Raw genomic sequence first — 14,166 nt, 5'->3', positions numbered from 1 at the left:
TTGATGCATCAAACAAAATGTCACCCTCGCTACTGACTACACAACACTTGTTAATGAGCCTGAACAGCAGGCGCCATGTTTTTTCTTGATTTGTGTTAAATCATGAACAGTTACAAACTCTTCACAGAATACAGAAGGCAGATGGGCCAGCCAACAAAATATTCGTATTGGAAAACCAAAACACAACTTGCTTCTTCATTAATCTGATAGTTATTACTGTTCACAGCCATAAGACAACTTGTGAGCTGAGTGATTTGTTTTTAGAGAAAAGGGCTGATATTAAGCTTCCTTCATTGATGGTGCTAATGCTGTTTGTGCAGTCATCCTTGTCAGAAAGATGAAAATAAATAGGAGGGGGCTCAGCGGAGATAAGACACGTGTTTAATTATTAATTGAGCCATTACTGACAGAGATTGCCTTTTTTGATTTAAAGCAGGAAGGCCTGCTTCAGGGACAGAAAAAGCAATTACAGAATTCCCAGCTTGCACCGCTTCTGCCTATCCTTCAACATACCCTCCAAGAGAGGAGCGAAAGAAGACAAAACGCTCCCACACACACATGAACTCACACACATCTTGTCACACTGCAGTGTTTCATAAATTATTTTAATTCTTCTTCAATATTTATAGCTTTTTAAATTACGATTACCTTGTCATGTACTATTTATGTAGAGTGGCAGGCAGTCAGAGGGACCAATCTACAATACCCACAACTCCTCTGTGGTCTGGCACCTTAAAGCTGACTGGAAAGAATTGTCTGGTTTAGTAGGTTTCAGTAACTGATGTTGAGGCTTTTACAAGCGGCCTGTTTTCAAAGGCTGCCTGGGTTTTCTACACACAGCAATTAGCTGGCTTGTAAAGTCATTGCTGATATTTCACACTAACCTTTCGTGCACTCTGTAACCCCTTTGGAGAACTATTATGTCCATTAGAAACATACTTGCTTTGTGCAAAGAGCCTACCATGCATGAAATATTAACTTAGTCCCGTTTAGAGCATCTGGTCGCTCCTGATTGGGTTTCATTCATGAAACAGAAACCCTGTTCAATGGCAAATGTGTTTCTCTCTATTCTCTTGTGTGTGTGTCGATCATAACATGTCAGGAAGCTTGACACCTGTCAGTCAGCTCTATCAATCCATGTCATCTCTGACAGAGAGCCTGTGGGTGGTGATCAGCTATTGTAATGGAAAATGGGAAACACATTGAAGGCTGCCTGTTGTGGGTCCATTGTGTGACTCTGTGGTCATTGACTGAATATGGATTCAACTTTAGCTGTAGAGAGGGAACAATTACAAAGTCATTAAAGGCTATAAGGGACATTTAGGACAGCTTGCCAGGAACAAGACCAGCCTTTTGGCTGGCATGGTTGTCCATATGTAATGGATTTCATGGCATATTGTATTTAATTACTTTTGTGCATCTTTGTGTGCAAACGTATATCTCTCTTACTTTTAGTTTAGGTTGGGTGACAATACCATCTTATGTGGCTTTTTTTAGACCACTTTTTGCAATTTCCATGCTAGCAGAATTGTGCATGCCAGCCTCATGATTTTATATCTTGGCTGTGGCACAGAGGTTAACGTATTTATTCATAATTTATATTTTAGATATTATTAGTTCATCTATAATGCAGGGACTAAACATTGCAGGAAAAAACTCATGTTATAAGCAGCCATCTTTCAATCTGAGCCCAACCTGACCATTACAGTCTAGTTTATGTCACCAGTTCTTCGGTGTATGCAGTATGTCTGAGATAAGCTTTAGCTGCTGCAGTTCACTGACCGACTTGCACTGACTATCATCTCAACACACAAGTAAGATTGGATAAAATAAATGTCCCACACTTGGTTTGTATGTATGTGTGTGTGCTTATGTGAAGAAAGAAGAATAGAAAGGATAGCCCTAGAGAGGCCCAGCTCTCATCACATCTACTGACTAATCTTAATCCTCTTCCTCCTGCAATAAAAACATGGCCAACTGCATTGTGGAAGGCATTTTCATTGTTTACTTATGAGAATACACAGGCAGCGTCTTATCACTGCTGTCAGGCCTGAAATGTAAAGCGTGACGCCTGTGATCACTTGCAGGTTTTCTTGCTTTTAATCCTTTATTCCCAGCTTCAGTCATTCTGCCAGCAAGACTGTTGTTTTTACCCCCGCCCTGCGTTTGTTTGAAGATCCCAGTTCTTCGCTATATGCATTTTAAGCTCATTTATGTCGAGAGGTTCAGAGCCACTGTTGTTTGCAGATGAGGCTGTAACGCTCATTGACAAAGCCAGATGGTATGTGATTGTGGCCAAACACGATGCTTGGATAATGTACAATCGTTGGCAAGAGGACAGTCGTCAGCCTAGATGGATATTACAAACACGCTTGTAATAGATTGGACATTTTGGGAAGCGGTTTACAGAAGCTTATAAAGATGGAAAAGCTGTCGCCAGGAACAGAACGGATGTAAAACGCTTCAGAGTCCGTGACAGAGAAGGACATCCAAGTATCTGAAGAATGTGCCAGAGTATTCAGAAGGGGAAAGGAGGCAAACCCAGGAAACGAGATCCCAAATGAAACAGAGGTGTCAACCTGCTATATAAAGAATACTCCAAGTATTTCCAGATGGGTGGTCTTGCTCTGCTGTTTGTTCAGTATCTGTGACACCGCAGCTCTACCCAACTTCTCAGGTTTGGACTAGTTCAGCAAGCCTGACAGAGGGCTGGCTTGGGAGAGTTTTTTGCGATAGAGGCTTGTCTGTAGTCATGAACTCAACACATGGTGAAAGACGTAACCCGACACACTGCTGAGGCCTATTTTAGCAAGCATAAGCGCCATTAATCGTCCCAGTGTTTAACACACAGGCGGTAATTCGCTTAGACAGAGGGGCATGCATTTTGGCCATTTGAGGAATGGTTTAAAAAAAGAGAGCAACATTCACAGTGTGGTCGACTCCAGTATGCAAGCGGTCATCTGTTTGGCTGTTGTTTTTGGCTACTGGTGAATTCCTTGCACTGGGCCCTGGTGGTTGGGCCCCTAATGGCCTCTGACTGACTGTAATATCCCATTCAGCAGAGCATGGGCTCTAACCTCCCTGCCTGTTTGGTTATTGCTGCTGTGTTGAGGGGTGAGCAGCAGGTCTGGGATTTCACTGCTGTTTGCTTTGGGGAGAGATTGCTCCAAAGTCACACAACCCAGGGACCAAAGTGCACAGATGACTAACAACAATTCTGAACCAGGTTTGACTTGATAGATGACCTAGCCCATATTTGTCTTTTGTTAGGGACAGTTTAATAGAGCTACATATTATATTATATTATATTATATTATATTATATTATATTATATTATATTATATTATATTATATTATATTATATTATATTGTATTATATTGTATTATATTATATTTTTGCCTTTGTATCTATACCTTATTGAGACAGATAATTAACTGTGTTTGGATTGTATAACTGAGCATGTTAGGATCAACTAAATGTTGACCCCATCTGTTAAAGTGAAACTATATCAAATTGATTCTGTTTAAAAAGAAAAAAAATCAATGTATATCTATTTCTTTCAACAAATGATATAGGTATTGACTTGTCAACTGTTAGGTCTGGGGCAAGTACTGAAGTGCCTGGGGCACCTTATCAGCTGTGGCGCACTGCATTAGTGTGCTGGCTGAGCGTAGCATCACTGACCTAATCCGGGTAGCAGGTGCCTCTGGAGTCGAGCTGGAGTGGACATGTCTTTCAGGGAGAATGAACCATCTGGGTCTTGATACTTTGTGGTTCTAAAAACCTACTCTTAAGTAGTGAGGCTCTCTGATCTTACCTTTTAGTTGCTCACAATAATCTCAGTGCTGACTGCTACAGGGAGAGATGGGGCTTTCAGGAGAATTTACAGGGTTTGATGCGGTGTGGAGCCTCTTGTCTCGGTACACAATCATGAAACAGTCAGAGACACTAGACAGTTTGATTTTCATTCCTCTTAACTACTTCTGTGCTGTTTTTGTCATATGCAGTTGAAAATATGTTGAACAGAGAGATTTTTTTTTTTCTTTGCTCAGTTTCTGTTTTTAGCTTTTATGACAGAAAGTCTTGCTTGACACTTTTCTGGCCCTCTGTGTTGTTTTGTTTTGTTTTGTTTTTCCTGGTGTAGTCTGTTTCCTCTTGCAAGAGATTTGGCTTGTTTTAGAGTCCAATTCCACTAACTGTGCTCCCCCTTCTCCTCAAACACACACACACGCACACTCACTTTCACACATTTCCCTAAATTGACACTCCGCCTTCACACGCTAAACAAATCAATTCTTCTTTTGCTGCGCTTGGAACACCAGAGTGAAATACGACAGCTCAGAGCGGTCCTATAGATGTGCAAGCTGTTCTTAATGCTCCATCGTGACTTTAAAAACAAAAAAACAAAGCCAGATTCAGATAATACTACCTCTGTGTCTGTATGTGGCTTGGGCTTTCCAGAGATTGGAGCAGATGGTGGTGAGTTTAGGTTAGAAACAGCCCCACAGGTCAGGATCCAGGCCTCATCTCCATTAGTTTGCTTGACACAAATCTGTAGCTAGCACTCTGCTCCTTCCCTTGCCTTATTAAGTAACCCCTCACTGCTTCTTTTTTCCCCCAGTATCGGTCACTCTATCCTTCTTTCTTAGTCTTGCTCTTTCCCTCTAATCAAGAATGATGAATGGGGTGCAAGAAAGGACAGAGAATGTTTGCTTATCTGATACGCCGTCCAATTGTCGCGCTTTCTTTGGTGTTGAGAAGCATGTTCCGGAGAGGAAAGGGGGTGATTTTCAGACAGTGTTTGTTTGTCTTACTAAGTTATATATGCGCTGTTTCAAACTGCTCAAATTCAGTCTTCTTAGTCTTGTCGGGCTTGACATGTGGTTTTTCAGAACCACCTTTCCAACAAAAAAGGGGGGGGGGGGGAAGTGAGAGCATTTTTTTAAAAAAAAAGATTTTCACATTTTCCACAACTCTGACTCCTACTGAAAAAAGTCTTTTAGTAGTTGTAAAGAGCACAACATTTTTGACATGTAACCATTTGCTGAGAAAATAGCAGCTCTAGTCTTCAACAGCTGCTGGGTCTCCATCTGTAAGCCTAATTACCCTGCAGCACCACAGGAGCAGCTCGGTAGCAGGATGCTCCTATAGAAGAGGCATTGATTACATTCTTGAGTCTATACTGGACAGTGTTTCCCTTGTGGCAAATTAATGTTAAGCTTAAGTCCAAGTAGGATCTTTAAGCAAACAGTCCGATGAGATATTCATCTATTACATTATTTGTAATAGATGGACTTGTATGATGTTGAAGAACATTAAGGGAAACTATGCAGTTAGCGTGTCAACATGCTAATTCCAAGAGTTATTTCCTGAGATCAAACTGTAACGAATGATGTTGAAAAACAACTTTAATTCCAGTTTCTGATTTAAAATATGCAGCAATTTGCTGCCTCATATTAGCGAAAATATTGGAGTAGGGGTCAGTTCAGACGTATTTAGGAAGATGGGATTTATATATCACATTTAATTGTTAGGAAATGCATAATTATTTGAATTGATCATATAAAAATAACTTTGTTTTAGCTGTGAATTTTTCTATTATGTGTGTTGACTAAATCATCAACATGTAGCTTCACTATATTTTAAACCTGGTTCAGTATTTCTCCTGCTGCTTACTAATAATGTGGTGGCAATCAGCTGGATAGCATGCACAGTTTTATACTGGGATTCCTGTAGTATGCTGCAATGTACAATTAACAGCTGACAGGCCCTTAAATGATTAGATAAGTGGACCTGGGCTTTGATCAGCAAAATGAACAAAAGACTTGGCCTGTTCCAACAGTATGCTTTAAAATGGAATTATAACAACGCAAAAAAAAGTAGAGGCTGATTGATGATCTGACAGTCTGGCTGTTGTTGATGATAAGACTGTGGCCACCTCTAGAAAATCAACATCTGACAAGCTAGCTGCCTCAGCACTCTTGGCTGTCTGAGGCTGTTATTTGACCGTATGAAAATGGCTGCTGGATCTGCATGAAGCAGGTGAGCAGCTCCAGCATTTTCTTTCACCCACAGCATACCAACAAACCTCTATATCTGTAAAAACACCCGAAGACATGTGATATGTTTGCCAAGATCTGTGTCCTGCCCGTTTCATCGCGCTCAACTGGAACGGCTGCAAATGTCAAAACAGTCAGTGAGGTACGGTGAATGGTTAGGAGCTGTCAGCTTCCAATTGTTGCTTTGCTTTGAGCTTTGAGGGTGAAAATTGAGATGGAGAAGGAGGAAAAGAAAAACACGCAGGCTCTCGCAGCTTACTGTCATGCCTCTTAAGATTTGTTGAAGGATTTTCACCCAACCATTTCCATCCCATTGTGAAGTAATCAGCGCAATACTGAAAGATAATATTATATCCACTTAGAGGCATGTGGGCTTTCTGCATGTTCATACATGAAATGAGGCTGGAAAGCAGCGCCTCTGTTTACATTGCTCAGCGCTTACGCCTTCCATTTCTGCTTGGACTTGACGCTTCCTGGCAAAAGCTCCCTGTCTTTGTGTTTTTTTTTTTACATTCTTTCTCACTTTCATTCCCATCTTTTTTTCCTTCCTTCCTCTTTGGATTGCAAGCCAGCTGGTGGGCTAATAGAGGATGCTTTCCTATGGGGCACCAAAGTGATACTGTTCAGGCGTTATGCAAGCTTAAGTAAAGCTGACACGCCGCTCAAGAGCTACAGCCCACACCGAGCTCCACGGCAGCCCATGGAGGGATGCTGAAAAGGTCTTAAAGGTATAGGAGACACAGGGAGGCTGCCACTGTCCTCCCATTGCTGTCCTTAAGTCCTTTATTAGAAGTGGCAGGCGTTGTCTCCAGTCACCTCGATAATTGCAGCAGCACGTCCACTCCTATAATCAATTGAGACAGCTGCTGCTGCGGCGTTCAAGTCCATCAGGCAAGCGCGTCACGCTAATTAATGAAATGATAAGGCTAGCGCTTGCAGCAATGCACAAATAACCGCTAAAGGCTCTTCGTCTTTTCAACATAAGCCCCGATTCCCCCTCCCCGCCCTCATTTTATCCTGCATGTTGACTGTCTCTCCGCAGGGGCCTCAGAGTAAGAAGGGTCACAGGGGCTGGCGGAGGGTCAGTGACAGTGAAAGAGGTCAAATTCCAGACTGGCAGGGTGGGCTGCGTCAGAAGAGCCATTAGACTTGAGGTTTTTCTCTTTTTTTCTGGAAAGTTCCGAGATGTCCACCCTGTTGTTTAGTGGAGCCCAGTGGCACTGACCTCAGACGACCCAGCTGTGGTCATTAGAAGCCGAGACTGATGGCTGTCTCAGAGTGCTGCTGCGAAAAGCTCAGCTGGGGAGATGGGCCCTGACGGTCGCTCGAGGAGCAACAAGGAAGTACGTCGGTGGAAACTGCAGTATTTAATGGTCACAGGTTAATGGCGGTTTGACGTTGCTTTTGGGGCACCATTGGATCACAAATTACACCAATGGACTCTTCTCTTTCTGTATTTCCTGTCTAAAGATTCACTCCATGCAATTTTGCCTCCCTTCTTTAACAGTGGCATATGTGCCAGAAGAAGTGACTGGCATGAGTGTTCCTCACCATATGGCTGGAGTTTGAATTGGGATCTGATATGCACTGAAAAAAAACGGATTTGTCCCTCAGCCTGAGATGCCAGCTCTCTGAAATGAACATTAAGTTCTCAATTTATGTCTGGGCTTTGCCTGTAAACGTGTTGCAGCTCACCACCCATCTCCATTCTTGTGCCATCAACTCTTTTGTGAGCTGCAGGATAGAGACAGTGAGAAATAATTGAAACGTGCCAGCTGTCCCCACTCTTTTAGCTGGCTTGGCTGGCTTTTCCTCGTCCACTCCCCCAGTAACATCTCAAAATCATTCCCAAAAATGTCGCCTTGGCTCACCTTTTTTACCAGCTTCGAGACGCTCGAGGCAGATTAAATAGCAGGAAAGCAAGCCGTTGCAAATTCCTCCTTTGATTTTATTATTAGTGCAATGATTCAACACTGCTCAGCCCTTCTGTTCCTTTCATGCAAAATCATTTTGTTGAAATCACCCTGACTTTTTTTTTGACTGAATACCTCTCGGCAATGAATTGTTGATTGGCAAGACTGCGGTTCCCTGCCTTCTGCCAGTATCTGTTATAGCCATCTTCTGCAGTCACTCACTCATGAGCTGAAGCTTGTGCTACGTGCAGATTGCTTGTCTGGAGCGGTACAAAAAACCAAATAATTGTGAGCTCAACAGTCAAGAGCAGGAGAATATTCTGTCAACTTCAGCCTGCAGACGACGCATGAAAGCAGCTGCATTCTCACATACAGTACATGTGCATTCTCAGACATCTTCCTGCTGATATGCTGCTTTGTTTAAATATCTGTCTGTCCATGTCTTTTTATCAGCACCCTGACTGTTTATACTTTGGCAAAGCCATGAAGGGAGTGAACCACAGTGTTTGCCTAGTAAATGAGAGCACCCAGTGGCCTTAAGCTTCTTTTATCCCACAACGTTGTTCCCTTGTCATGAGGAGAATTTGCATATTCTCGTATCTAATCTGAAAAGGCTTTTTGCATACAGGTTCTGTTTTCCTAGTTTTTGTATCTACTGGCACTGGTGTCAGTAGTGACTGTGTAATTTATATAACACACCAATTTGCATGTCCAACATTAGTTTACTGGAGGTTTTAGTTTGAGGGCAAATATTCTCTCGAGCCCTTGTCTCCTTCATGAGTCCGTTGGGTCTATTCGCAGGTAGTCAGGTGTGTGTGTTCATAATAAAGTGTTGGGTTTTTTAAAAAAAAATTTGCTTCAAAAGGTATTATTTCCAAAGGTTTATTTTGCGGCTCAAATTTTTTCTGAGCAAGTGTGTACAATTCTTTTTAGTCTGCGTCTGTATTGCTGCTGCACAGGGGCACCTTAGTCACTAGGAGGAGCCACACTGTCCTTGGATCATAACCAGTCTCTGTCCAGCTCAGGGGCGAGCAATTCCAGACTGGTCCAAGCCAATCCAAACCGAACCATCTGGCGTAAAGGCCACATAGGACCAGATCAGTGCCAGCTCTCCAGATGTTCCACAGGGACAAATAGGGTCACATGTGAAGGATATTGAAGGCAGGAACAGCTGTGTAGCGACACCGTGTTCACCCTAGATTCCCCGCTGGACACATCAGTCATAACAAGCAAATCCCAGCAGCTTGTCCGTCTGCTTCCTCGGTCCCCGCGCCCCTCCTCTCTCAACCCCTCCCGACTCTTAAACTCACATCACCGCAAACTGAGGCACGTGTGCCCAGGGCGATGCTCAATTCCCCTGAGTAAGCAGGGCCACAGGAGCAACTATAAAAAGATCAATACTGCAATGAGATGTCATCTGGTGAGCAGGCCTGCCAACACCTCCCTCGGGAATGTCCCTGTCCCCCCCAGTGCACTAACCCAGCTAACAGGAGAGGGGCGCCCCCCCCCCCCCCCCCCCCCCTCCCACCACCACCACCACCACTAGGCTGCCCTCCAGTCTGCTTGACTCACTCTCACCATCTGCTCAGGTTTGCAGGCAGAGTTTCAGGACCTTGCCTTTTTTTTGTGTGTGTGTATGTGTGTGTGTGTGTGTTTTGTTTCTTTTCTTCATACACACCGGTATGACATTTGTTTCACAGGACTGCCTGTGGCTTGCCTACTGTTTTCCTCAGCAGGTGATTGCAGAGTGTATTCCAAGTCCTTACAAAATCAAGAACAAAACAACGAATAGCTTGTCAGTTTGCTGACATTTTGAAGCTCAAGTTGGGAGTTTTGTGGTACCGAGGCAAACGGACAGGTCTTGTTTAAAAAAAACCAGTAATGATTTTCCTCCGTCTAAGCCTTTGGTGGTATGTGTCAGAGAAACATTCTTGTCACCTCATCATCACTGCATCTTACTTTCCACATCAGTGTTAATGAACATGCAATCCATCTGTAAAGTAAAGATAACTTTAACGTAGATGGATCAGTTTAGTGAAACTGTTTTTAAAGATGCTGGAACATCTTTGTCTTTAAAAGCTGTCATTTTAGACGCATTCATCCTTTTTATTCATGCTTTTATGATACAAACATTGTATAAAAAGAATGCATCTGCTCTGAAACAAACAAAAAAAAAACTATTGCATGATAGTCTGGTTTGGCTGTCTGTGCATTGATCTTCACTAAAATGAAGATGTTGAGGATTCAGTTGTTTGTGTTTGGATATTCCAAATCTGCATCTGTCTGTCGTTGTATTTATATGTTTATGTGCTTGTGTCTAAGCTTTCAGAGGGATTTTTAATGAGAGCTCTGAGCTGATACCTCCCTGCCTCCATTAGAGCCCATTAGAATCATCATTAAGATAACCTGGCGCTTGCTGTGGCCCTGCCGTGGCAGCATTAAAATGAGAGGCGCTCTTCCATCTCCTAGAGGTTGTAGTGAGATTTTGCTCAGTATTATTCGCATTGCATTGTGTCTGAGAGAGCCGGTTGCCACGGCAACATCGCCCAATGGCGACATTTCGACTGTGGATATTTGCTTCTTTGCCTCTGTTTGTGTGCCTGTGCTCGTCTCTCCATTGCCTCGAGTCTCCTTTTTTCCTCTTGCTGCAACCAGGCCCTGGCAGTTTAATCTGAGTCCTAGACCTCTATAAATCGGGAGGTCTATATATTCCTCAACACCGGAATTCATTTGGAAATCATGACACCTTAAGCCCCTTCCCCCATTTCGCTCATAAATGCAAGGAGTTAGAGAGGGGGAAGCTCAACAAATAAAATAATAAAAGCTCTGCCGCGTCTTTTTATTGGCCTTTTTACGGGTATTAGGATCCTTGAAAGATTAAGCAGGCTGTTAATGGGGACTGGATATTCCATTAATGGGCTGCATGTTGAGTTTCACTGGCTTGACAGCAGCTCCCAGATCTTCTCATTTTTTGTTACCACGGAGAATGCCTGTGGAGCTTTTTTAATTGAAATGCTAGTAAGTCTTATGACTGAAGTACAGCTGCATCTTAGCTGTAGACTACAGAGACTATCATCACCAGTGGACTGTCTCGTCTCTTCCTTTGCTGTCTGATTATATATGTTAATACAGTCTTTCTCTGATCTAGCTTTTTCCTCCGTCTGAGGTTCCTGTGCTTAGCATGAATTCCATCAATGTCAGCTTTGATTAGTTCAACAGCTAAAGTATTAATTTGACGACTTTAGAATAAACATTTCCTGAAACCATGACCTTGTGGTCTGTTTTGCTGTTTGTCTTCACTCCAACAGGAGCAGATAATCACCAAATGTCTTTATGATGCCATTGAGTTTCTTTTTTTTGTTGTTATTAAGATTCATAATTATTTTGAGATTCTTTGTGTGAACAAAGTGTCAAAATGCTGCTTTTAATGCCATTTTTATGCTCCTGCAATATCAGCACATAATTACAATAATTGAATTGCAATAGCGAAAGTATGAAGTCATTTTGTTTTAATGCTGATTATAAGAGCTTCTGCTGGGTTGAAAAGACCCCTGATGAATCGTGAAAACAAAGTGGCTACGTTGATCGTGCTTTGTTGTGGTTTCCTACTTCCCCTGAAAGAACAGGAAGGGGGGATAGAACAGCACAGTTGCAAAGAGGATAGGATAAGGGGCCACGATCTCTCTTTACAACACAATTGAAACATAATTATTTCATGCCAGATTGTGTGCTCAGCAAAGCCCTGAATGGGTGCCGACATTTAACTTTAATTAGCTGTGATTTATTCATACTGACTTGATCGCGGGAAGAAATTGGATCATCTGATTATAGTCAAGCATGAAAACGACCTGATTAAACACTTACTGGAACCTAGGGAGATGAAACAAGAGGAACCGTGCACAGAGGACACTGGGACAATGTTACAAAAGAGGAACAGGAGCTATTTTTTACCTCATATGTGATGATCATTAATCATTAATCAAGTATACATTGAGCTATTTTTTACCTCATATGTAATGATCATTAATCAAGTATACATTTCCAATTATGTACAGTATATTATCGGTGCTGTGGAGTCCATTTAGGAAGTAACTTACCATCTAAAGCCCTGTGTTGCCACGTTTCCATGCAAAACACAAAACCTTTAACTTTGTGTGTTAAAAATGAAATGTATTTACAAAACAGCTGAATTATAACGATATCTATGCAGAGGAAAATGCAAATGATGTAGTGCACACGCCAGGCATCTAGTGGGCAGTAAAACTTGAACGACTCATCCAGGTGGGGACTGCATTCACATAAACCTCTTTATACTGTCTGTGTCATAAACACAACGCAACAGAAGTGTTGCATGCAAACCACTAGTTATCAGGTACATGTAACCTATGCATAACCTTCGCTTATGGCATAACTGTTCTACCAGGTTTTGCTCCACCAAACCAGGCTTTGTGTTGAGCTAAATGTCTAAATCCCTTCCCAGGATCCTCCCACTCCCCCTGTTTTGGATAACGGATGACTTTTTGTGCATTTTCCATCAGAACTTGTTCGATTCTGTTCACAACTCGGCCGTCTGTTGACTTGGGCACAGAGCATGCTCTGGCTGCAACTCTGTATGAGATGCCATGTGCAAGCCAATAGACAAAGATCAGTACCTTCAGTGGATTGTCCTATCTGTGATCCCGATCTCTCTTCAAAACTCTCATCAAACCATTCATTGAATCCCTTCTTAGGCAGTTGTTTGGAATCAGGTCTTGGTCAGGATCTAAATACACCTGAAGAACTGGGATAGTGAGGTTCCCTCTGGTGTACAACAGAGGTCCTGGAGCCTAAAAATTATATCGAGGTGAAAAGCTTGTGGTTATAAAAATAACGTACATCTAATAATTTTATTTAAAAAAAAATAAAAAAAAAAACTTCTCAAATCAGAGTAATTACAATTAGTACTTCTGCTACTTAGGACAGGTATTTTCCATGCAAATGCAAGCTAGCGGGCAATGTGTACCTTTACTGCTCTTCCTCAGGAAAAAATCACCCCCCAGCGGGCAATAGGGTGATGATGGGCATCCCAACAGGCAGTAGGCCATAGCGTTAAACTTGCCATTCAAACAAACTCTGACGCAGCAACAAGAGTCTGCTGTATGAGTCTCTTTCAGTAGTCCTGCTTCTCTCAACATTGTTGCTTCTTCCAGTTTAATACTCATTTTCATCAGAAACAATAGCATACGCAACCATCAGCGCTGCTATCATGGATATCGCTGAAACGGTAGTGTTACCATCACTGTCCCAATTTACCTAGTTTTCCACACTTGTGACCTACGTGTCCTTCTACCAGGTGCACACTTTATTGAAATCCATAGAATGTAGTGTGGGTATGGAAGACGGCTCAAATGAATTGAGAACATGCAGCTGCACAAACATGACACAAAGGTGTGCCTCATTTGTTGTGTTTTTTGTGGATATGAAAAGACATCGCCCAGCGATTAGAATCCTAGCTCAAACTGAGACGACTCGCCTCGAGTCTCAATATTTCCCTCTGAGAGGCCAGGTCACAGCAAAACTTTTCCGTCTCACTGTTTCAGCATTGTAGTGTAAACAGGGCTTAAGATGAGATGATTTATTCTGATTGATGCCTTTTATTTTGGTTTGGTTTAAACTTTTATCCTACATGTGTGGATTTTTCTTCTTCTCAGGTGTGCCAACGAATGAGATTCCCGAGTCGAAGACTTGTACTTCAGCCAAGGTCTCAGGACTTCAGCGCAGTCAGGAACAGAGCAACACTGAGGTGCCCTTCGCACCTCCTGTGCCCAGCCCCACCCCGGCTTCGGCACCTACGGGCTCCCCTGCACCTGCAGCAGCGGCAGCCCCCCCAGATCCTCCTAGGTCCCACCTCCCCACCCCTCCTCCTCTCAGTGTCAAGAAGGAACAACAACCTCCACCCCCTATCCCCACCCCACCCCTGCTGAAGGCACCTCCCCAACCCCAGCCCCACCCTCCTCATCCACTCTCACACCAGGAGCCCCGTGTTTTTCCACCCCCACCCCACCACACACGGCCAGTCATCAGCCACCAAGTGCATCACCCACTGCAGTACAACAGCCTCCACGACATCAGGTAAAATGTGACAAAACTACGCATTAGAAGAAACAATGCCAAACACTTACATTAGGTCTGTGTTAGTGTGTGTGTGTGTGTG

The 14,166-nt window shown here is 42.9% G+C and overlaps 1 protein-coding gene across 5 annotated transcripts in view; it reads left to right on the top strand.

Moving 5' to 3' along the window:
* Positions 1–14,166, top strand: part of fbrsl1 (fibrosin-like 1) — a 276,833-nt gene that overhangs the window by 247,343 nt on the left and 15,324 nt on the right. For all 5 annotated transcript variants that reach the window (XM_079251042.1, XM_079251044.1, XM_079251041.1 and 2 more), the window contains one exon: positions 13,664–14,084. In XM_079251042.1, coding sequence (XP_079107168.1) covers positions 13,664–14,084 — 421 coding nt within the window. The remainder of the gene's footprint in view (positions 1–13,663; positions 14,085–14,166) is intronic.

This window comes from Telmatherina bonti, assembly GCF_933228915.1.
Source record: "Telmatherina bonti genome assembly, chromosome: 13".
NCBI classification, from domain to species: Eukaryota; Metazoa; Chordata; class Actinopteri; order Atheriniformes; family Telmatherinidae; genus Telmatherina; species Telmatherina bonti.
The sequence above is the reverse complement of the archived record's forward strand: the minus strand, read 5'-3'. Positions and strand labels throughout refer to the sequence as shown.